The following is a 23,267-nucleotide window of genomic DNA, read 5'->3' as shown; positions in this document are numbered from 1 at the left end:
GTCATTACTTTTGTCTTCTTGATGTTCAGCTGTAATCCTGCTTTGGCGCATTCACCTTTAACCTTCATCAGTAGTTGTTTCAAGTTTTCGTTATTTTCTGCCAGTGATGTGTCATTATCCGCCTGTCTCAACTTGTTAATGTTCCTTCCACCAATTTTCAGTCCACCATCTTCTAGGGTGTTTTTCTCATGGTTTAAACCGCTGTTTATGAGGATTCGCCCCAATCGCAGTGGGCTTAGCATTGCACCTGCTCATTTCACACTTGTCTGTGTCAGCCTTGACTTTGCATCTAAGATGCAATTTGAAACCTCGGTTTAGTTTCAGGTTTTCGGGGCTTCCAGGTACACATCACTTTTTTAAAAAAATTTCTGCATGTGTTGCAATGTTGTGACGTTGCTACCTCATATGCCCAACAGGATCCTGCCCCACCCCATGCCAATAATTCCTTCATTGGACTGAAAGAATCCCACCAAAATTGAAACAGTGAAGATTGGCTGTAAACCTTTGGCAGGAAACGTGATAATTTAAAACTACCTTCTAACACTGCAATGCGGCAATGTTGCTGTCCTTTTGAACCCCCCCCCCAAAATTAAAATGTCAGAAAAAGCAGTCCAGGAGCTATGGAGGGTAGGTGTGGTTAGTTCCACATGGACCAATCACCGTGAACAAACCCACTGGACTCCCTCCATTTACTACTGTCTTCTTTAGGAAACGTGATAATTTAAAATTACTTTCTAACATTGCAATGCGGCAACATTGCTATCCTTTCAAAAACCAAAAAAATGGCAGAAAAAGTGGTGGAGGCGCTGTGCAGGGTGAGTGTGGTTAGTTCCACATGGACCAGTCAGCTCCCAGGGTAGAGGAGAGGGTGGAGAAGAGAAGCTGAACAGAAGTATACGCGTTCACACTGACATTGTTTGCGTCAGCTGCAACTTGCCCGCGCCTTCAAAATAAACCCGCAGTATGTGCACAGGGGGAAAATGAGGGACACTGTAGACGTTTGGTTCTGCGTCCCATGACTACTTTTCAAGTGCGAAAGTTGCACAAACATGGGAAGCAAAAACGGTTCTGAACTATTTAAAGTCCCAATGTGAAAAGTACCCTGATCTAATCCAGTTTTCCTTACGATATGCTCTGCATAGAGATTGAACAGGTAGGGACGTAATATGCATCCTTGTCTGACACCTTTGCCAATGGGAAACCATTCTGTTTCCCCATATTCTGTCCTGGCAGTAGCCTCCTTCTCAGAGCACAGGTTGCACATCAAAACAATCAAATGTTGTGGCACCTCGATTTCATTTCACACTCTCTATAGCTTTTCATGATCCACACAGTCAAAAGCATTGTTGTAATCTATAAAACACAGGCCGATTTTCTTCTGAAATTCCCTGGTATGTTCCATTAGCCATAGTAAATTTGGAAGATGATCTCTAGTGCCTCTTCCTTTTCTGAATCCAGTGTGAACATCTGGCATTTATTTATTTATTTATGTCATTTATAGTCCACCTTTCTCACTGAGACTCCAGGCGGATTACATAGTGTGAGATTAGTACAATCAGTATCAAAGACATTTCCATACAGTGTCAAGGACATTTCCATAGGATAAATAAATAGTTTACAAAGACATAGCATTAGCAAGGATCCAATACAGAGTTGAAGAACTGCTGAAACAGAACGGAATCAATTCTAGGACTGACATTAGACACCATGAAGCACAGGTAGTATATAGGAGTACAAATTTAAAGCAACAGATAATATGTAAGGTAGCATAGTGTTGAAGTCTATGGTCCCTAACTCATTAGTGAAGCATCTGAGACCCCCTCCCTGCAATACTTCCCTCCTATCTGAGTAAAAAACTGATTCACATTATTGCTAGGAGAGAAATTTTCACTTAATTTTTAAGGCATGTCTATACTAACCAGGGCTTTGTTTCAGCTGGAACGCTGCGGAGTTCCAGCACCTCTTGAAAATGGTCACTTGGCCGGTGGCCCCGCCCCCTGATCTCCAGACCGAGGGGAGTTTAGACTGCCCCCCACCATCAGGGGGCGGGGCCACCGGCCATGTGACCATTTTCGCTTAGGGCAATTTAAACTTTAAAAATCTCCCCCTTTGTTCCAGCTGACCCAAAGGGACGTCATTGTGTGGTCCTGAGTTCCACCACCTCTTTTCCCAGAAAAAAAGTCCTGGTCAAAGGTACCTGTCCCCCTTCCTTCTCTTCTGTACAGTTCTTCAGCATACTGTTTCCCTCTTTCCTTGCTTTTGTCCTGATGGGCGACTGTATTTCCGTGTTCATCCTGGCGTGAACTTCCCTATTGTGCGTGTGTGTTTCTCTCTATGTTAAACAGAATGCCTCTGTAGTGCACAGAAGTCTTGGGGCGTGTAAACGGGATGCAAAGGCGGTACAGGGGTGTCTGTGGTCCCAGCACTTCTGGCCCTCCGCTGCCTGCAGCGGGACAATGAGGGGCCTTTTCCACCGAGGGGGCGCCAGGCTCGCCCTCCCTGCCCGCCTCGGGGCTCCGTCGGGCAAAGGCGCCCCGCCTGATACCGCCCCCGAGCCTCACCGGCCGCGCTGCTGCCCGGCCTTCTCCACGCCCTTCCTGGGCCCATCCGCTCCCGCCCGGCCCGGCCCGGCCCGGCCCGGCTCGCGCACAACGAACTCGCCCTGCCCGGGGCCTGCCCTGCCTTGCCCTGCCGGGCGGTTCTGCCGCCGCTCCGAGGCTGCTTCCTGCGGGGCCTCCCGGAAGAACTACAACGCCCACAATACCCCGCGCCACGGCCGGAAGCCGGGCGGGAGCGGCGCGTGCGCGGAGGCGGCCGGAAGGGAAGGCGGAAGCGGCGGGAGCGACCCCCGGCGGCAGAGCGGAGGCTGGCCTGGCGTAGCCCGTCGGCACCGCCCCTTCCCGCACGACGGGCCGGCCAGGTAGGCCGCCCTCCGAAGCCCGCTCTGGGCCGGGCGCCGCGGGGCTCCGCCTGGGGGCGGCCAGAGGAGCCGCCGCGGTTGGGGGGGGGGGCGCGGCCGCAGACCCTTCTCGGCCTCCGCTCCGGGGCGGCTGCGCGGCGGCCTTCCCTCCCGGGGCTGTCCGGGCGGCCGCGCCAAGCGCCCCTCGCGAGATTTGGGCCGCCCTCCGCGCTCGGGGGAACGGGGAAGGGGCCTCGGGGGGGGGGAACGGGGGCTGCCCTCGAAGGGAGGGCCAGGCGCGCCCCCTCCCGGCTCTCCCCTGCTGGCCCGGGGCCTGGCGCGGGGGTCGGGGAGACGCCGGGGCCGCCCGCGAGAGGCTGCAGCCCGAAGCCGAGCAGGAGGCGGGCCCCCTCCCTCCCTCCCTCCCTCCCACCCAAAGCCCGGGGCCGGGGGGCGCCGGGGCCGGGGTCCTCCCCTCCCTCCCCTCCCCCCCGGGGCCGAGGGGGGCGCGGGCCGGGCCGCCTGCCGGGGCCGGGGCCGGGGCCGGGGCTGGGTCTCGTCGGCCGGCCTCAGCGCGCCCCCTCTGCCCTCCGCAGGCCGGTGAGGCGCGCCTGCCGGGCCGCCATGGCGCTCATCGAGGGCGTGGGCGACGAAGTGACGGCGCTCTTCGGGCTGCTGTCGGCGCTGCTGGTGCTGCTGCTCGCCTGGCTCTCGACGCGCACCGTGGAGCGAGCGGACCCCGCCGCCCGGCCCCTGGCCCCGGAGCAGCCGCGGGGAGGAGAGGCGGCGGCGCTGCTGGGCGAGCAGGGCGGGCAGGGCCAGCCGTCCGCGGGGGCCGCCTCGGAGGGGCCGGGCGGCGCTTCTGGCGACCTCCGGCACAGGACAGGCCTCAGCTCCCCGGAGCAGCCCTCGCCGCCCCCGGGAGGCCTCAGCCCAGAGGCCGCCTCCCCAGCAGACCACGGCATCGTCCTCCGGCTGAAGTTCCTGAACGACACGGAGCGCCTGGCCCGCGTGCGCCCCGAGGACACCGTGGGCGCGCTTAAGAGGTGAGGGGCGCCAGCGGCTCCCGGGGCGGGGGGGGGGCTGCTGCTGCATCGCTGATGGGTCCGGGGGCGATCCCCCCCCAGCCCTTTCCAGGCCTCTCCTCACCCAGAATCTGCAGCCGCCTTGGACTGGGTTAACAAGGGGCTGTTTCCTTCTGGAGGCCTCCACACCTTGGCCTGGGAATCCGACTTCCTCCTGTTGGGGGGCAGTAAAATCCACAGGCAGATCTTGTGCTGAGATGCGTTGACGTCCCTCAGATCCTGTGGAAGCTGCAGGCTCTCTCTTGCCCAGAGTCCCCCCTACCTTCCGCAGGCACCTTCAGCCTCGCTCCCTCCAGAGGTTTGGCTGGCAGTTCTGAGGCCCCAGGGGGTGGCACACGTGGAGAGCTGCCCCTTGGGGTTTTGTGGCCTCTCAACTCTCTTCCACTGACAGGTCCCATTCCCCTGAGTGCCTACCCAGCCTTGGGAAAGAATGGGCTGGCTTCTAGAAGCCTGATTCTGGCTCTAGTCATTTCAGTTGTGTCTTCCTTCCCCTCGCTTTGCTGGTACTGCTAGAGCGCGAGGGTACACAGGCTGTGGGCGTTCTCAAAATGCACTGACCTCTCAGGAACTCCACTAAGGTGACTGCAGTGTGCACTCTCAGGGGTCCTGCTGAATCCAGTGAGGCAGGGAGGGGTCTTATCTAGTCTGTTCCGAGTGGCCAACACAATATTTACAAGCAAAGAGCACCCCCCCCCCGCTCTTTGTCCTCCAGCCACAGTCAGAGGGTAGAGACTGCATGCGAACATGGAAGTTCTATATAAGTATGGTGGCCCCAGAATTCCTTTTCGGCCCTCGCCATATCGTGCAGCAGTAAGTTCTGCACATTAATGATGCACTGTGAAGAAATTCTTCCTTTTGTCCATTCTGAATCAACAGCCCATTAATTTCATGGCATTCTCCCATCTTCTTGTAGTGAAAGAAAAAGCTCTCCCCATAACATGCAAGTCTGTAAACCTTTTTCATGAACCCTGTGGGTTTAATTCATCCCAATCTTGCCTTAGAAGCCCCAAACCTCATACTGGGAGGTGTTCCTGCCTCTGTTGTTTTGGTTGTCCTGTTCATTCTCCCCCCCCCCACACACACACACTCTATGAGAGTAAGAACATCTGACAAGCCCTGCTGGATCGGACTGGGGTCCCTCTGGTCCAGCCTCCTGCCTGACACACTGGCCCACCAGTCACTCTGGAGGGCCAGCCACAGGGCATAGAGGAGGAGGCGGCCTTCCCCTGAAGCCGCCTCTTAGCGCTGCTGTCCAGAGGGCTGCGGCCTCCCTTTAGTCACCGCGATGAAACCCTCCATGAATCTGCCTGACCTGCTTTTAAAGCCACCTATGGCCATCGCTACCTTCTCTGGCAGTGAATTCCACATTTTAATCACTTGGTGGGTAAAAAAAAAATGCTTCCTTTTGTCCACTTTGAACTTACTGCCCAACAGTTTAATTGGCTGCCCCTGAGTTCTAGAAAAGCTTTTTGCTGTCCACTTTCTCCGTGAAAGTCACCGTTTTATAAACGCCTGTCATGTCCCCCTGTAATGGAATGTTATGGCAGACCGCAGCCTTTCCCACTCACTGCCCCCCACCCTAAACCTCCCTTCACAGGTCTGGGGCTTCCCAGGCAGGTAAGGGCTGGCCACCACATGCCACCTGCCTAGCCTCCACTTTTGCAGGCAGAGCGCCCCGGCTCAAATCCACACAGGGTGCCTTCTCTCCTCTTCCAGAGGCCCCACCAGGCAAGCAGCCCCATCCCTGTATATCTACAGGGGGCAAGGGAACTGAGAGGTTACTGTCCTTACGTATAAGCTGCCACCATTTAAACGACTAAGCCCATTTAATGAGACCAGAGCTTTTGTGGGAGTGTCAAATATTTTCCCTCAGCCAACGATTCCAAGCAGCCAGGGCTAAACAAAACAAAATTAAACTTTATTTACAAGAGCATAGGAGTGAATGGTTTTACACTCTTAAATACACTGGGGTTAAACAGGGAATGTTCCAATGGACCAGAACAGGATTCCGAGCCAGCGGCCTTTCTGCTGCCTCGGCTCTCTCCACCTCTCCCCACCCAAGGGACTCCCAACTGTCCCTGGCTCAGCATTTCGCGCCCCCCCCCCTCCATTGGAGAATAGTAAAGAGTCCAGTAGCACCTTTTAAGACTAATCAACTTTACTGTAGCATAAGCTTTCGAGAACCACAGCTCTCTTTGTTAGATGGCGTTTGAACTGGCTGAGACTAAGATTGAAAGAGATTTTGAGGTTGTAGTGCATCTGACGAAGAGAACCTCAAAATCTCTTTCAATCTTAGTCTCAGCCAGTTCAAACCCTATCAGCATATATTTAAAATTAGGATCCTTTTGTTCCAGAGTGGATCACCTTACACTTACCAATATTGAACTTCCTTTGTCACATTGTTGCCCACTTAACTAATTGAGGAAGCTCCTCCTGTAGCCACCTTCATTTTTACCATCCTGAATAATTTGGTATTGTCCACAAAATTGACCACTAGACTGTTCACCCCCCAATTCTAAGTCATTTATGAGCAAATTAAAAAGCACCAGTCCTGATCCTTGGAAGTCCCCTTCTGTTCACTGTCCTCCATTGCCAGAGATACTCCTACTCTCTGCTCCCAGTTGTTATCCATCATAGAACCTGCCCTCTTTTCCCACGATTGCTAAACTTTCCTGGGTCTTTGGCAAGGGAGTTTGTGAGAAGCCATTTGAAAGTCCAGGTATACGATGTCTACTGGATCGCCCTTATTTGTATTTATTAACCTGCTCAAAGAACTCCCAGGGTTGATGAGGCAGGACTTCCTTTTCCAGAAGCCACACTGACTCCCCCCGGGCAGGCTTTGTTCCCCTGTGCGCTTGTCAGGCTTCCAGGACCAGGGGCGGCTTCTCCCCCTGGGCATTCCCTCAGTCGCCAGGCTCTCCAATAACAGGCAGGCACCCAATGGCTTAATGCCAGATTACAGGCTAGAGATCTGCCCATCCCTGGTCCTGCTCTGCTCCTAGGCTTGGGGTCCTGCCTCAATTCCTGAATCGCTGTAGCTCGGCCCAAAGAGAGTCACCTGCTGTTCTCCTGGCCAGGAATTCTGCCTCCCTGGTCCTTCTGGCTTCTCAGGCCCTGCCAGCTGTCTCCAGCCTCCTTTCCCTCCTGCACTTGCCTTTTATTCCCCTTGCTTCTGTCTGTCACACCCACTCCCTGGCTCTCGAGCCCTTACTCCCAAAGAGGCCCTTATGCCCGAGGAGGTTAGCATTGGCTGTTTGGGTTCTGCCTGCCCTTCAGGTGCCTTTGGGGCCAAGTCCTGCCTTTCCTTCATCCTGGTCGCCAAAAATGCTCTCAGAGGGCTGTTCCGCAGCTCCCCTGCTGCATATCCTGACCAACGATACTTTTAAGATATAATAGTGCTTAATAAATAGGTGGTTAGTAATTTTCTCCTAATGTTCGTGGGACAGATGTTAAGCTAACGGGCTGGTATTTTCCTGGATCCCCTCTGGGCTTTTTATAAAAATTAGGGTGATGTTCCTATTTTCCAGTCATCTTGCATGAAAGTTAATTTTAGTGACATTACAGGTACTGGTTAGATGATGAGCAGGTTCATTCTGAGTTCCTCAAGAACCCAGTATGGGTGTATGCCACGGGACCTTGAGATTTACAGGTTCTTGGTTGGCCCAGTAGAACTTGATCTATCATCACCTTGACTTGACAGTTCTTCAGTCTCCCTTTCTAAAAAGAGCAGCTCCAGCTTGGGTACGTTCCCCACATTTTCCATAGTGAAAATGAACGTCAAGAATTCAGTTTCTCTGCCATTTCCCCGTCTTCCTTAAGCAACCCTTTTGATCCAGCGGTCTCCCTGGACAGTTTCTGTCTCCTGATACATTTGAAGAAATGCTCGTTTGTCTTGATGTTTTAGCACATTCTTTTTTTTTTTTGCTCACCTTACTGTGTGACTACATACAGTATTCCACATCAGGGTATCTAAAGGCGTCCCGATTTTATTTTCAGTCCTTCTCATAATCATTGCTTGTGTGTAGTTCTTCCTTTTTTTTATCACTGCCACTTACAGAATTAACATTTCAGTTGAGCTTCTCCACCCCGCAACCCTAAATCCCCCTCCGGGTCATTCCTGCCAGTTCAAACCCAGGAGGTGTATATTCAGAATCAGGCTCTTTTTGCCAGTAGCAACTGAGAATATTGATCCCAGTTGCCATTTAATGCCCTGTCTGGTAAACCTGCCGTGGTCCTGGACACTAAACTGGACTACCATTGACCTTTAACTACTGGTGGTGTGACTGGGATTTCAACCCATCTTCTTAGTGATGTTAAGCTGAGGGCAGACACGGCTGTGAGAAGGGAAGCTCCGATGTGGGGCTGGGAAAGCCAGGGATGAAGCAGCAGAGGGAAGATGGCCTCTGAAGAACTGGGACGGTGTGGCCGGCTGCAATGAAGCTGGAGAAAGAGTGAGGGGGGCCCTTGGCCACCCATCCAGCTGCTTCCCCTCTCGCGGCCCTACTTTCTCCCGTCTACCCTCTGCTTAACATCATTAGGAAGATGGGCAGGCAAACATTGCCGTCATTTGTTGGGCCACTTACTCTGGTCTAGAAAAGCGGCTGTTCTAGAGACCTCTGATGGTGCCTAGGGCATGTCTTGGTTGGAGTTCAGGAGGTGGTGCAAAGTGCCCCTGGTGTGCTGCAATCGGGTCACTGGTCAGTCTTTCCCCTTGTGGAGAATGGTGACGTGAAAATAGCTTTGATGGGGCAGGAATGCCAGCCCGGAGCTCCCGCCTGTCGTGGCCTCAGGCCCTGCTCCGAGGGCCCTTTCTCAGGCAGGAGCTGCCTAACCCCGCTGCTCCGAGGGCGGCTTCTGCCGGGGTCTGGCCCAGCGCGGTTGCTGCGGGGGGGGGGGCTGCTGCTGCTGCTGGGCGGGCGGCGCCCTCTCCCCTCCGCCCATGGCCTGGCCCTGACCCTGACGGTGCCCCCCTTCTCTCTCTCTCTCTCTCCCCCCCCCCCGGCGGCAGGGCCCACTTCCCCGGCCAGGAGCGGCTGGTGCGCCTCATCTACCAGGGACAACTGCTCCGCGACGACGCGCAGCCGCTGGCCGCCCTGCACCTGGCCCACCACAGCGTGCTGCACTGCCACCTGCCGCCGCCCGGCGCCCCGCCGCCCGCCCCGCCCGCCTCCGCCGCCCGCCCGGAGGCCGCGCTGCAGGTGGGCGGGCTGATGGTGCCGCTCTTCGCGCTGCTGCTGGGCGCGCTGTGGCTGCTGCAGCTGCACTACCGCCACGTCTTCACCGCCGCCGCCACCAGCGCCCTGGCCGGCCTCACCCTCCTCTTCAGCCTCGTGGCCTTCGCCGTCTACCGCAGATAGCGCCGCCCCGGAAGCGCCGGGGAGGGGCCCTCCGCAGGAAGTGACGCGCCGGAAGTGCTGCGACGGGGCTTCCGGCCGAGAAGCGCGATGGCGGCGCGCGGCTGAGGGCCCGGCCCTCCTTCCCGGCCCGGCCATGCTGCGGCCCCGCAGGCCTGCGGAGCTCCTCCGCCGTCGCCTCCCGCTCGCCCTCCCGGCCGCCGCCGCCGGGTTGCACCGGCCGCCGCAGGCCGCCCTGCAGGGGCTGCTGGAGCGCTGGCGGGCGCGGCATCCTCCCGCGCCCGGCCCCGCCGCGGGCTCTGCCGGCGCCCCGCGCCCCGGGCCGGCGGGTGCAGAGGCGGCCTCGCGAGCCCGGCCCCCCGGCGACGCCGCCCTGCGGGCCCTCTTCGGCTCGCCCGCCTTCTGCCAGAGGCGCCCCGCCCGCCGCCCGGCCGGTAGGTGGGGGCCGCCTGGGAGGGAGGGGCGGCGGGGCGGGGAGCCGCGGGGCGCCGCCGCTGCTGAGGCCGCCGGCTGCGCTTCTCTCCCGCAGACTGGCTGCCCGGGCGGGTGGACGGCCTGAGCCCCGCCACCGTGGCCCTGATCGCCAAGTACCTGGCCCGGCACCGCCTGCGGGAGCCGCGCTTGCTGGACAGCCTCGCCGACTTCCTGCTCGCCCGCGTCCAGCAGCTGGACCCCAAGGTGGGCGGCCGGGGGGGGGGGGCTGCCCCTTGCGGGGGGAGGGCGGCGCTGTGGGGAAGCCCCGGCGGCGCCCTCGTGTGGCTGGTTTGCCGCAGTCTCTCTCACTGAGCCCCGAATTCGGAAACCCGGAGCGGGAGGAATGATCGAGCACTGGACAGGAACGAACAGTGCACGGGGCGGAGGATCTGGGAGACCGGGTTTCGAATCTCCGCTCTGCCATATAAGCTCTCTGGGTGGCCTTGGGTCAGTCACACTCTCAGCCTAACCTACCTCGCAGGGTTGTTGTGAGGATAATATGGTGGGGTGGAAGAGAATGATGTATGCTGCTTTGGGGAGGAAAAAGCAGGGAATAAATAAAGGAAGTAAAACAATAAACTGCCGGGGCCAGCATCATGTGAGGAATGCAGGCGGTGGGACAACTTAGAAGGAGAGGCCAGGCTGAGGACTGCTGAGTGTTGATCCACGATGCCCTTCTGGTCCTGTGCTCCAGGTGATCCAGAAGATGGTCTTCCCCTTCAGCCGCACAAACTATCGGCCCTCCAACCACCCTGAGCTTTTCTCCCAGCTGGAGTCTGTGCTGGTGCAGAAGGCGGCTGCTTCTCCCCTGGCCACAGTCAACATCCTCATGTCCCTCTTCCAGTTGCAACATTTCCCCTTGGCTGCCCTGCACAAAGTCTTTTCTCCAGTCTTCCTTGGCAATGTCACCAGTAAGTGCCGAAAGGGGTTGGTGCTGCTGCGGCTTCCATGAATTCCTTGCTGGTGATGTAAAATTTCCAGGAATGTTGAAGCCATGGGCGGGAGGGGATGGTGGGGAGTATTAGGAAGTTTCATATCAAACCTAAACTGCTGCTGCTATTACTATTTTGCATTATTTGCATCCCTGTCTTTCAGGTGAGGCCCAAGGCGTATTATACCATATAAATCGATACAGTCAGCAGTGTGGGATGTCCAGTAATCCACGTAATAGGATTGGGGTTGGGATTGAGGACGTCTGAAACCAAGTAGAGAGCTGAGGCAAAGCCTAAGTATTAATGTGACACGTTAAATAGCAGGATACAGCAATAGGTAATATGTGCTGTTCACTGTAGAGTCCAGCTGGGACAGTCAATAAACAATACCATGGGGTATGGGTTGCAGACATTTAAAAACAAACAGCTGAAACAAACAGTAAGCATTTTTACCTCACATATTAAATGATGTGGAAATTACTCCATAGAGGCATACTTGCAGTAACAGACAGTACACAGAAGTATAGTCTGCAGTCTCTAAACCTTTCCAGTGGATCTCTCTGAACTATTTTCTTACAACACAGTCCTATTTTTGGTGTAAAAATCCTCCTGATTAATTGAATTTTGTATAGTTTGCAAAAAGCTAGGAGCACAGGAACTTTCCTGAGCTCTTTCTGGCAAGCTATTCCATAAGGTTCATGTATGGGCAAGTTGCTGATTTTTTCCCATTTGCAGTGTGGCACCATCTAAAGGCCCTGTTCAGATGAGCCAAGCTGCCATGGTGGGGGAGAGGCAGTCCTGCAGACATGAGGGACCAAGATCATGATGGGCCTTGAGTGTACTAGTTGATACCTTGATGTGAACCCCGTAACTAATGGTATCTCAATAGAGTGGAGAATGGGAGTAATACGCGTGCTCCACCTAGATCCCAATAATAACCAAGTTATGGCTTTCTGCACCATGGGAGTCTCCAAATTAACTTAGAGATCTAAATGGAGTGCATTACATAGAAACAGAGATGGAAGACCCCCCCCCCCAAGGGTCATCTAGTTCATCCCCTGGCACAATGCAGGAGATTCACAGCTATCCCCCCACCTCCCTCAGTGACCCTTGCCCAGAGGAAGGCATAAAAACACCAGGCCTGGAGGAAAATTCCTTTCTGACCCCAAATTGGGTCTTCTATTCCGTGGGTGTATAAGAAAGCGCCATGAGAACCGCGCCCTGGCTCCTCCCTTCATGCCCTCCCTCTCTTGATCTGCCTAAATTCATACTGAGCCATAGAATCAGCATTGCTGTCAGGTGACCATCGAGCCTCTTCTTAAATACCTCCAAGGAAAGAGAACTCGCCACCTCTGGAAGAAGCCCGTTCCACTGAGGAGCTGCTCTGTCAGGAAATTCTTCCTAAAGTTTAGTGGGAAACTCTTTTGCTTTACTTCTAATCCATTGTTTCTGGTCTAACTCACTGAGGCAACAGAAAACAACTCTGCTTCATCCTCTACGTGACACCCTTCAAGTACTTGAACAGGGCTATCATATCACCTCTCAGTTGCCTCCTCTCCAGGCTAAATATACCCAATTCCTTCAGCCTTTCATTATAAGACTTGGTCTCCTGGCCACTCACCATTTTCGTTGCCCTCCTCTGGACACGTTCCATCTTGTCAATATCCTTCTTAAACTATAGTGTCCAAAACTAAAAAGTTAAAGCTGTTTATTACAGCAGTCCAGTTTCAGTGTTACTGTGTCATGAATCCAGGTGGCCAGATCAGCTGTGTCAAGGTAGGGAGCCTTTCTCAAGGCTAAACTAACTTGGAAGTTGGAAGAATGCATTTTCTGTGGCTGCATTAACTTACTTGTCTAGCAGCAGTGCTTGATCCAGTGTAACACTTAGGCTCTTAACCGATCAAGTCAGAGTCAACTAAACCTATCAAAAGCGGAGAGCTCAGTTGATGCTTCAGAATCTCCAGCTTTCCAACCAGCACCATTTCTGTCTTGTCTGGTTTCACTTAATTTGTTCACTTTCAGCCATTGGATCCCAGCAGTCAGGTATGGATTTAAGACCTTTTCTGTAGGGTTCCCCAACCTTTTTGAGCCTGCAAACACTTCTGGAATTCTGACACAGCGTGGTGGGTGCAGCTTACTTTCAAGCACAAATCCTTGTGCTATAGTGGCAGCTGCTGCCAAAGCAACGTTTTTAAAAATCTGCACAGCCGATCAAATCTCTAATGACCAGTCAGAAGCGTTACAGTTAAAATCCCTACCTGGCCCTACTCGTTGAAAACTCTTGGCAGGCACCAAGAAGAGTGTTGGAGGGTGCCATGTTGCTCATGGGCAGCATATTGGGGGCCTCTGCTCTACTGCCTCACCTGGGGATTTGGAGAGAGAGAGAGAGCTGGGTATCATCCACATTTGATGACATTCAATTCCAGAGCTTTGAGTAATGTTTTCCTTTACATGGGGGTTGTATAACATAGGGGATAAGATAGTACCCTGTGGAACCCCACAAAATTCCCACTCTGAAGTTAGCTGTTCCATGAACAATTTAAACCCATCCAGTCAGGTTGTGTGATACCTACTTCTGCCTCCAAACACCTTAGTGGGATGGCATGATCTACTGTATGAAAAGCTACAGATAGACCCAGGAGGATGAGCAAAGAGGCATGGCCTTTTCCTATATTCAGACGAGAGCTCTATCTGTCCCATAGCCTGGCCTAAAAGCAGACGAAAAATGGTCCAAAACACAAGAGTTACAAACAGAATCATTGAGTTGGAAGGGGCCTTACAGACCATCTAGTCCGACGCCCTGCCCAATGCAAGAGCAGTTGTCCAGCTTCTCCTTAAAGACCCACCATGTCCCCCGGCAGCCAATTCCACTGCTAAATTACTCTTAATGTGAAGAAGCTCTTCCCAAAGTCCAGCCAGTACCTTCCCTCCTGTAGTTTAAACCCATTATTTTGAGTCCTATTCTCTGTTGCCAAGGGGAACAGCTCCCTTCCCCGCTGTCAGTGACAGCCTTTCAAATACTTAAAGAGAGCAAGCATGTCTACTCTCGGCCTCCTCCAGACTCAACATTCCCAGGTCCCTCAGTCTTTCCTAGCAGGCCTTGGTCTCCAGGCCCCTGATCGTCCCGGTTGCTCTCTGCACCCATGCCCAGTTTCTCCACATCCCTTTTGAAATCAGGCCTCCAGAACTTCACACAATACTCCAGGTGGGTCCTGACCAACGTGGCATATCGTGGAGCAATAGCATCTTGTGATTTGGATGTTATCCAAGATGAAGCATCAGTTGGGCTGCTCTGGTGTAGTGGTTAAGAGCACGGGACTCTGGCCTGGAGAACCGGGTTTGATTCACTCCACTTGAAGCCAGCTGGGTGGCCTTGGGCTAGTCACGGCTCTCTGGCACTCTCTCAGCCCCACCCTCCTCACAGGGTGTTTTGTTGTGGAGATAATAATGCCATACTTTGTAAACTGCTTTGAGCGGGTGTTAAGTTGTCCTGAAGGGTGGTATATAAATGGAATATTACTACTACTACTACTACTACTACTTGGGCTGTTTCATAGTTAATAGTGTGGGAGTTTTTTGTGTTCCCCCAGAATTTTCCATCAGAAAGATCACAAGAAAAGCCCTCTGGGAAAAAATGTTCCAAAGTTTTTCCATGTGGGGGGTGGGATCCATATATCCACTCCTTCCTGGCTGGATCTGCAGTGGGTGGGCTGAACTCTGCTCTCCTGCCTCCTCTTCATAGGTAGCCCCTGTGGGTTGATTGTACGCCGCTACCTCTCCTTTCTGGACGCAGCTGTTGCCCTGGAAGTCCAACAGTATGATGGCCCCCGCCTCGACCCCCAGTACCGTGTGTGCATGTTTGATGGCGCTCTCACTGCAGATGAAGCCAACCACAAGTACAGGTGAGCAGGCTGGGGTCAAGGAGAGGAGGTGGTCGAGTACACTCAGAGAACTTCCCATGTTGTTTTGGAAGTGTCCTTTTTCATGAGAAGATGTACAAATGTATTGGCAGAGAGGCTCAAAGATTTTTTTGGCCCTGGAAGGCCATTTTTGGGAGTGGAGGCTGAAAATACTGAGTCAGAGTTATATGATCCAGAGGTTAAGGACCGCCTACTCCTATGCGAACCTACTGACCACTCTGGCTGTCTCCAGAGGCCTTGTTTGGGTGGCCCTGCAACCTCCAGCTAGATGGGTGGCAGCCTGAGAGAGTGCCTTCTGGGAGGTGCCACAGAAACTGTGGAACTCCTTCCCCAGGGAAACTTCTCTCTCCGCTGTTGCCGTTGCTCTCCTACAGCGGGGGAAGGCTTGTTCTGCTTTGTCTGGTGTTCCCTCACTGAGTCCTACTGACCTTTCCTTGCATTTGTTTTAATTGTTTTTATATATTTACATGTTTTAATTTTGCTTTAACGTTTCTATTGTTTGCCACCTTGGGGACCATAAGTGAGATGGCAAGGCAGCTTTAAAATGTTTCAAACAAATAAAAAATATGTAAGAAGGGAAACCGTTCATACCACCCGCTGAGCCAGAAGCAACTATTTTTAGCAAAAGATACTTTGAATCAGGACGTGGGGTGGGAGGGGGGGTGGCGGTTGAGCCAAGGGGACGGCCAGTGGTTCTTGAGGTGCGTGAGCCAAGGGGAGGACAAGGTGGTGCCTCCTCTCGGTCTGTGTCCCCCGAGGCCTGTGGGAGGGGGCTTCCCACCCACCCCTGCTGCGCCAGGGTTTCTTGCCTCGGAGTCTTTGTGACAAGGGCTTTCCTCTGCTGCTTTCCCTAGTTACAAAGGACTTGTGGCAGAGGCTCTCCGGCAGCTTGTAGGTGAAGACGGTTTTCGGCAGAATGAAGTGCTGCCCCCAGGGTATTGTGCAGGTGAGAGAGCCGCCGGAAAGAGGGCAGTGTCTGGATCCGGTGGGCAGGGCACGGGAGAGTGCAGGAGGGCTGCTTTGTTTCGGCAGGGTTCAGGCCTTCCAAAACAAGGGCCCAAGCCCTGCTTGACCAGACCAAGGTGGTTCCATCCTCTCTGGCACTCCCTCTCCACGAATGGCCAAGCAGACTTGTCTGGAAAGTGCATAAACTTTCCCTGGGAGGGAACTTGCTTCCCGCCCTTCGCATTCCTGTCCGAGTGCTGCATATTCAAAAGTTCACCCCCTCCATAAACTGAGCTGCCACTCAGGGGCCCTGGCTGAGGCTGGCGGGTCCGGCTCCTGCCGAGCTAGGCAGGCTCTCAACTGCCCCGTTCACTTGAGTTTTCTTAACGGTACCATTCTCACTCTGGTTTCCAAAGGCCTTTTGGGGAACGCCCTCTCCTCGCTCTTTTTTGGTTTGTCAAGTTCTGCAGCTTGCCATCTGCAGCAAAACGTACATGAAGAATTACAAAGCTCCCAATCAGTTTTCTTTTCAGAAAATTAGTTGTATGAGCCCAGCCTGCAGTTAAGGTTTTGAAAGGGTTTTTTCATATGTAATTAAACTTCAGAGGTTTTCTCCTCTGCACCCAACGCGTGCATCAGCTCAGATACTTTCCTCTACCCCCTCCTCCCAGCAGCCCCATGCTTGCAGTGAGATTGAGCCTTGCATACGTTGTCTTTTGTCAGCATTAGAAAGGTGAAGACCCAGGCAAATGAGGGGGAGATGGGGGGGAAAAAGAATTAGGATACCTCTCATGAAATATTTTGGGTGCATGGGTGAACTGCTTTTTAACTCATGTTTTAAAAATGCCATTTTTGGACCTCCTGTATGATGGACCTCTGTATTTTTCCTCATGGGGCACATAGTTTGCGGGGAGGGGGAGGGTTGAACCCAGGAAACAGACCAAAGGGGGGAAGGATTAGCCCTCCCAGATCTCTCTCACTGCACAGCTGCACAGCATCTGACAAAGAGAGCTGTGGCTCTTGATAGCTTATGCTACAATAAAGTTGGTTAGTCTTGAAGGTGTGACTGGACTCTTTGCTATTTTGCTACTGCAGACTAACACGGCCAACTCCTCTGGATCAGCTCGTTTTAGCGTGTGTTTGTGTTTTAAGTAGTAAGGAGGGCTGATAAAAACCCTATGGTATTCCATGGATCTCAGCTACCCTCAAAAGTTAACGGTTTCTTTTACCCAGAAAAAAAGATGCCCCCTTCCTGCTTCATATATTTCCAGCAGATTTTGTGATCACTTCCTATGGTGGGAGGGTGGACACGAGAGCCACTCTCTCCTTTGGAGTTGGGGCTTTTGGAAGCCTTTCCTCAGCCCTGACTTCCCCCTCCGTGCTGGTGTGGCCTGCCTTGCCTTGTCAATTCCTCTCTCTGCAGATTTCCTGCTCTGGATCTCCCATTCAGGCTCAGTCCTCCCACTGCGCCAGGTCTCACAACCTTCCCAGGCTGTAAGCCCCCCGGAAACTCCGTATTTCCAGACTCTCTCCTTGGCTACGCTGCAGGCATCACTCTCCAGGCAGCAGCGGCTGAGCAGCAGCATTCTTGTGCCAGAGGAGACCCCGCAGCTGCCGACACCTCAGGGCTGTGGCTGTTGTCCGGGGGAGGAGCCTTCCACAACCACAGCCCTGCCAAGCAGCCCTTTCACGATGGGCAGCTCTCCAACTGGCTCGCTCTGCAGCACAGCTGAAGCTGCCCCCCACTTCAGTCCCCCCACCCAAGGCATTGGACCTCAGCAGCACCTGCCAAAGGAGGGGCATCTCCTCCCAGCAGCCCCAGTGGGCTCCCCATGCCTGCCCAGCTCTGCAGGAGCAGTGCCAGATGGAACACAGAAGGCCCAGGGAATCCACAGGTATCTGCTGGGACCTTGGGGTTATTAACCACTTGCTTTGTTGCTCAGAACCCCTCAATCTCTCCCAGGCTCTGATCTGGAGCCAGGATTGTGTGGGTGGCAGTCACTGGCGCTCCGTTACATCCACACATTCTGGAGAAGTGGTAGCCTCGCTAACTCTGTGGGCTGCTCGCGGGAATTGTGTGGAGCACCTGGCCAGTCAAGAAGGAAGTGTTTGTGCGCGGGGGTGATGGTGGCGTGAGGCCTGTGTGAAGGATGCTCAGAGGCACGCAGGGTGGGGAGCACAGAATGTCAGGTTTCTCAGCCCTGCCTGCCTGCCTGCTTGCTGGCTGTGGGGACAGACTTGCTCTAGAGGGCCGAGAGCTGCATCTGGCTCAGGGCCTGGGGATGACCAGAGACTGGCTGGCTTGAGGACTGGGCCAGGGGCACAGCGCCCTCTCTGGAGGGGCTCGGAAATGGTCCCACCAGCACCCCGCTCTCTGGTGCTACCTGGCTGAAGCGGGGGAGGGGGAGGAGGGAGGTTTCTGCAAGCAGGAGCATGAAGCCCCTCCCGCGCCTGCAGGCCCCCAGACTTGTCTGCTGTGGGGACCAGAACCCGAGGCAGGACGTGGGTGGCTGCGGCAGTTGCCATACCGGTCTTGTTTCGCAGAGTGGTGCTGTCCGTCAATGATGAATGGCATTACTGCCAGAGTTCATCTGTCCTGGTGGGCTCTCGAGCGATGCGCAATCGGCATCTCCACCTGCTGGGCTACCACCTGGTGCAGGTAAGTGGGATCTCCCCTCCTGGGATGGGCTGCTGGGGTTCTCTTCCCTGCCCGTGGCCTGTTTCGGGGGCAGGGGGAGGATTGAGCGGACCTGCCCCAGGCCTGGAGCGGGACCACCACACTCTTTGTTGTTTTGAGTATGGTGGGCCCTGGCCTGGCCCTCAGCAGTGCAGCTCGTGCGTGAACAGTTTTGGGAGGAGAGAAAACATCCCTGCCGGCCTTTGTCTGCTTCTGCGATGCAGCTGCCCTACAAGGACCTGGAGAAAGTGATCGGCTTGGGAGGGGCCAAGCAGTACCTCTGCCAGAAGCTGAGACGACTGCAGGTGAACGCGTGAGCCTGGGGAGGGGGCGGCTGCTCCTGCTGCTGCAGAAAGGGCTGTGCCCAGGGCCCCTCAGCAGATGTGGGGCAGTGCCTCGGTTGGAGGGGCAACTGGCCAGTAGAAAGCTCAACGGCAGCAGTGGTGGAGGAAACAGCAGAGTATACACGGTAGACGCCCTGCTCCAGACACAGAAAGAAAGACTGGCCTATCGTGAGGCGGCTGGAACAAGTGGAAGATGGGAGAGAAACGAGGTTGCAATAAAATGGAAAGTGGAACCGTTCTCACCAGCTTGCTTTGTTTTATTGACACCAACTTATCCATGGTAAAAGGAAGGAATCGGACGTGTACACACACACACACATACACACACACCCTTTAATTTGGCGTTTGCTCCCGTGACCTTCCCCTGATCCTGTGGGGAGGGGCAACGCGTGGCTTGCCGCAGGTGTTTTCAGAGCAGGCAAGCCCTTCGGCGCCTGCTGAGGCTCACCAGGGGGCTTACAAAAGCAAACCACCCAGTGGCCAGTAATACCCACCAGATTATTATAAAGCTGTTGATTGAAGTTTTAAATTAATCTTTAAATAAGATCATCATATGCAAGGGGCCACTGATTGTCACCCTGAAAGAGGCGGGCACGGTGCCTCCCCCCTTCTCCCCCTGCACTGGTGCAAGGAAGCAAAGGGGTGACTGCGTTCCACCCAACCGACTCCGGGTCCCGCTACGGCAGAGGCGGCAGCAGCAGAGATCCACGGATGCCGCTTTGGTGAAGGCCTCTTCCCTCCGGGGTGAAAGAGTGAGGGCCCAGGAGCGGTACTCCGAGATCCACCTCCTCTCTGCGCTGGGTGAGGTGAGGTGGGGCAAAACTTCTAGAGTTCTCTGCCCTCCTCACACCGGCATCGGCATCTCGTTGTACTCGTCCACGCCTTCTCTCTCATCCAGGATCGGCTCTGCCTCGTCTGCATCCAGCTGGCAAGGAGGAGGAGGAGGAGGAGGAGGGAGGGTGTGGTTGGGCTGCTGCTCTCCTGCCCAGGCTGACCTTGCCAAGAGCTTTGGCACTTGCAGCCACGCCCCCCCCCCCCCCAGCATCACTTACACATTTCATCTCTCGCTCAGTGAAGATGCGGCTGAGCAGGCACATGCGAAGTGGCACTGTGAGGATGAGGATGAAGGGGAACGCTAGGGAGGCGACGGTAGACATGACGGCCCACAGCACGGCCAGGCATGCCAGCTGCAAGCCTGTGAAGAGGTGCATCCGTAGCGTCCGCACCTGTGCAGACAGAAGCAGCCGCGGTGGGCCAGGGTGCCTCTTCCGCTGTGGTGGCGCTGCCCCCCCCTTCTGCAAGACTGCCGCACAGGAGGCTCACACGGCGCTTCTCCATCGCAGGAGGAGGGCAGCGAGGGCTGTGCCCACTGCTTCTAAGCAGTTGCCTTGCCCCGCCCCCCCAATTTCCCAACCTACATGCGGTAGAGACCCCAAAGGCCTTCCCCATGCTGACCTTCTTGACGTAGGGCACATCAGGGTGGTGCTTGGGGGGCATGAGCAGTAAGTGGAGGCGCTCGTAGAACTGGATCCCATTCAGGGAGGTGACGCCCATATAGAGGAAAATCCCAAAGAGGACAGCCAGCGGGATCTTGCGCAGCAGGTCTCCAATCACAATCGACAAGCCTGCAGAAAACTTGGCTCTGTGAGCCCGTCCAGCACAGCTGATGTGGGGGGGGGGAAGTGTTGTGAGGGCTTAGCTCAGAAGGCCCCTGGCTCCCTCTGAACAAGAATCTTTTGAGGGGGGAGAAGCGAAATCAATGGTGCCAGAGCGATCGTGGGGGAAGGAGGCCACCTGTGCCCTCGTGCGGGTGACAGGGTGCAAGGCCCGAAGACTCACCCACAAGAACAGCCACCAGTAGCCCCGTGACGCGCTGCTCCTTCACTTCTTGGATCTTGGGCTTGTCCCCAGGTGCCACAGCCTTGCTCATGACGGTCAGGGCGTTGGCGTGCGTAACAGAGCGCACTGTGGCTGCTGCCAGCCAGGGAAGCCCGAAAAGGGCACAGAACCCCCCCATGGCTACAATGAGCAGGAGGTCAAGGTGGAAGCCGGAGCCCTTCTGCAGCTTGCGCTCCTTCTTGCTGATGATCAGCCTGGGGGAGGGAGGGAGGGGGGTGGTTAGGGCAGCAAGGGCTGTACCCACTCTGCTTCTACGCAGTTGCCTTGCCAGCTGCTTGGAAAAGGCCCCATCAAAGGCTTCTCCGCAAGCCCCTGGACCCGTCTGGCGGCAGGGAGAGTCTTGCCCTCGCCCCCAGGAAGCCGCTGTGCTTCACTCACGTCGTGATCTGCGTCTCCATAAAGATGAGGATGAAGACCAGGACAGCAGGGAGGGCGCTGGCCACCATCATCCAGACGGGGAAGGGGCGCTCCTCCCCAAGGGGGTTGATGACCCAACTCCGTTGCTCAGGGTCTGTGACAGAGAAGCCGTGGGGCACCGAAAGCTTCTGCACAAGGGGACCACACAGGTAGCCGCTGAAGACACAGCCATGCCAGGGGAAAGCGGGGCCCAGGAGCCGCCACTCCGTTGCTGCTGCTGCCGCCGCCCTCAGCACAACTGGCTGGCTGCCCTCCCTCGCAGGAGGTCCCTAACACACATTGCTTGGCAGACACCCCCCTGTGGCATGCAACTGTTTTCAAAGCAGCTGAGAATGGGGGGGGGGGTATCAGTCCTCCCTGGTGGGTTTTGGTAGAGTCTTTTGGTCCTCTCCCATTCTGTGGGAGACGGGAAAGTTTCGCTATGGGACAGCAGTTTGCAAAGCAGCCCACCCCTCCCCTCCCGCAGCTGCCCCCTCTCCCCCCCACCCACCTGTGTGTACGTGTCCTGGATGCTGTAGTCCACCAGCACCATTATGAGGATGGCAATCGGGACCCCGAAGTCACCAATCACCCGGCGAACCTGCCCAGAGACACGCCCTCAGTCACAGCCTCCTGCCGGCCTGCTTCCTGCCGCCCCCCCCCCCGCCCCCAGCTCAGGCCAGACCCCTTCCCTAAGGACAGGTCTGCAGATCTGAGCCCTGACTCCCCCCCACCCCCCGGCGACAGGAATACCAGGTCTAACGTGAAACTGCTGGCCATGCGTAGAGTACCCCCACCCACGCCGTCCCAGAAACAGCCTCCAGGGCTACCTCTCCACAGCCCTGGACCACACACCCGTCCTGGGAAGAAGCGGCTGTTCTTGAACTTGCGAAGGAAGAAGGCGATGAAGAAGGTGCCGGCCATGAGCACTAGCGAGAGCAGCGCCGTGTTGGGCTGCCCTGTCACTCTGGAAGCCGCTCGGCTGTCTGTCTGGTTCCCCTCAGGCACAGGGCCGGGGTCCTCCTCGCCCGCCTCTGTGCCGTTGGCCTTGGTGCAGCCGTGCAGGGGGTGTTCCTGGAAGATCTGTCCGAAGGAAAGGGCCAAAGAGTTTGTCGCAGGGAAATGGCCAGGGGTCCTTTCATTCACGCAAGGGAACCCCCGCCCCGCCCCACCCCGCCCCCGGTGAAGCAAAAGCCACCACAGATTTTTCTCTTCCCAAATGCCGTCTTGGCACAAATGCTGCCCTCCTGGCCTGCTCACAGCCCCCACCCCCTTGTGGTCACCTTGATCAGCTTGAGAAAGGTCTCATAGATGAAGATGAGGGAGATGAGGAAGGCAAAGATCTCCTGGGTGAAGCGGGAGACGAAGCGCACCAGGAAGCTGCCCTCAAAGGCCACCATGACCAACACGATGAGGATGAGCCAGAAGCCGATCCAGACGCGCCCCACCAAGTAGTCCAGCTCGTGGGATCTGCAGAACTGGGGGCAGGCGGGCAGGAAGCAGTGGGTCTCCCAGGGCCAGGGGGACTCCGCCCTCCGCCCCGCTCCCCTTCTGGGTGGGGCTTGTGGGGCTGCTGCAGGATTAAAGCCCCCAGCCTTCTACCACTGTCTACCCCTCCAGTGCAATATGAATGGCAAGTCTTTAATCATCAGCCAATGATGCTGCGCAGTATGCGCTTTTATCACCACCTGCTGCATGCCCCTCATCTTTACCTACAAGGCGGAGACCCAATTCACCTCCCTTTGAACGGCAGCCCCAGGGAAAGCTTCTGGGCCCTTGGAAACCTCAAGGGGATGACAGGCAACCCCCCAAACTCACTGTGAAAAAGGCCTCCTCAAACACCAGCAGCGGCCCTGAGAAGCCGATGATGAGGAGGGGCTGAGCCCCCAGCAAGCAGAAGAGGATGCCCTGCACAGAGGTGGACAGGATCAGCTCCGAGACCCCAATCAGCCCCTGGGTCTTCTCACCTGCATGGGGGAGGGGACGACAGAATGAGGGAGTGGGCCTCGGAAGTTAAGGGGGTGGCAGGACTTTGCCAGCAAGTGCCCGGGGACAAAGGAGGTGCCCCGCGAGCATGTGCGGCTGAGGAGAAGCCTGCACCCGGCGTGCCCAGTGCCAAGGGAACCCTTCCCCAAGCAGCACATGGCCTTGAGCTTCCCCACAGCCACATAAGGCCTCCGGTCAGTGCTCGCTGGGCACCCACAACTGGTCTGCCCCCTGCATCTCCTTCTAGTCCGTTCTTTTTTTCCTCCCCTGTTATACTGCATTGCTTGTTCAATGTATGGGACTGCCTTCATTTCATTGCTCTTGAATTGTGAAAGCTAGTTTATTGGACGTATTAC

At 55.6% G+C, this 23,267-nt stretch overlaps 3 protein-coding genes across 7 annotated transcripts in view; 2 read left to right on the top strand and 1 right to left on the bottom strand.

Moving 5' to 3' along the window:
- Positions 1-2,099: 2,099 nt before the first annotated feature.
- Positions 2,100-9,344, top strand: TMUB1 (transmembrane and ubiquitin like domain containing 1). 2 transcript variants are annotated; one of them, XM_054991653.1, is made up of 3 exons: positions 2,100-2,193; positions 3,496-3,945; positions 8,993-9,344. In XM_054991653.1, the coding sequence occupies exons 2-3, from the start codon at positions 3,524-3,526 to the stop codon at positions 9,339-9,341; spliced, it is 771 nt and encodes a 256-aa protein (XP_054847628.1). In that variant the 5' UTR covers positions 2,100-2,193; positions 3,496-3,523; the 3' UTR covers positions 9,342-9,344. The 2 variants fall into 2 exon arrangements, with proteins under 2 accessions (XP_054847628.1, XP_054847626.1); XM_054991651.1 differs by lacking the exon at positions 2,100-2,193 and adding an exon at positions 2,812-2,920.
- A 124-nt stretch (positions 9,345-9,468) lies between these two features.
- Positions 9,469-18,868, top strand: FASTK (Fas activated serine/threonine kinase). The gene is made up of 8 exons (XM_054991648.1): positions 9,469-9,772; positions 9,868-10,016; positions 10,507-10,723; positions 14,487-14,646; positions 15,519-15,610; positions 17,033-17,504; positions 18,154-18,268; positions 18,511-18,868. Exons 1-8 carry the CDS (start codon positions 9,475-9,477, stop codon positions 18,601-18,603), a joined length of 1,596 nt encoding a protein of 531 aa, XP_054847623.1. The 5' UTR covers positions 9,469-9,474; the 3' UTR covers positions 18,604-18,868.
- Positions 18,869-18,879: 11 nt separating this feature from the next.
- Positions 18,880-23,267, bottom strand: part of SLC4A2 (solute carrier family 4 member 2) — a 34,828-nt gene continuing 30,440 nt past the window's right edge. For all 4 annotated transcript variants that reach the window (XM_054991632.1, XM_054991635.1, XM_054991633.1 and 1 more), the window contains 9 exons: positions 22,744-22,892; positions 22,209-22,403; positions 21,781-22,008; positions 21,437-21,526; positions 20,908-21,074; positions 20,470-20,723; positions 20,086-20,255; positions 19,683-19,856; positions 18,880-19,555 (listed from right to left, as the gene is read on the bottom strand). In XM_054991632.1, coding sequence (XP_054847607.1) covers positions 19,475-19,555; positions 19,683-19,856; positions 20,086-20,255; positions 20,470-20,723; positions 20,908-21,074; positions 21,437-21,526; positions 21,781-22,008; positions 22,209-22,403; positions 22,744-22,892 — 1,508 coding nt within the window. In that variant the 3' untranslated portion in view covers positions 18,880-19,474. The remainder of the gene's footprint in view (positions 19,556-19,682; positions 19,857-20,085; positions 20,256-20,469; positions 20,724-20,907; positions 21,075-21,436; positions 21,527-21,780; positions 22,009-22,208; positions 22,404-22,743; positions 22,893-23,267) is intronic.

Source organism: Eublepharis macularius, chromosome 11 (genome assembly GCF_028583425.1).
Source record: "Eublepharis macularius isolate TG4126 chromosome 11, MPM_Emac_v1.0, whole genome shotgun sequence".
NCBI lineage: Eukaryota > Metazoa > Chordata > Lepidosauria > Squamata > Eublepharidae > Eublepharis > Eublepharis macularius.
This window is presented reverse-complemented; position numbering and strand designations above follow the sequence as displayed.

Excerpts from the sequence above, each read along its gene's own strand:
- TMUB1 (XM_054991653.1), top strand. The coding sequence starts at position 3,524 with ATGGCGCTCATCGAGGGCGTGGGCGACGAAGTGACGGCGCTCTTCGGG. Across the intron at positions 3,946-8,992 it reads ACCGTGGGCGCGCTTAAGAG|GGCCCACTTCCCCGGCCAGG; the intron begins GTGAGGGGCGCC and ends CCCCGGCGGCAG.
- FASTK (XM_054991648.1), top strand. The coding sequence starts at position 9,475 with ATGCTGCGGCCCCGCAGGCCTGCGGAGCTCCTCCGCCGTCGCCTCCCG. Across the intron at positions 14,647-15,518 it reads GAAGCCAACCACAAGTACAG|TTACAAAGGACTTGTGGCAG; the intron begins GTGAGCAGGCTG and ends TGCTTTCCCTAG. Across the intron at positions 18,269-18,510 it reads TGGGCTACCACCTGGTGCAG|CTGCCCTACAAGGACCTGGA; the intron begins GTAAGTGGGATC and ends TCTGCGATGCAG.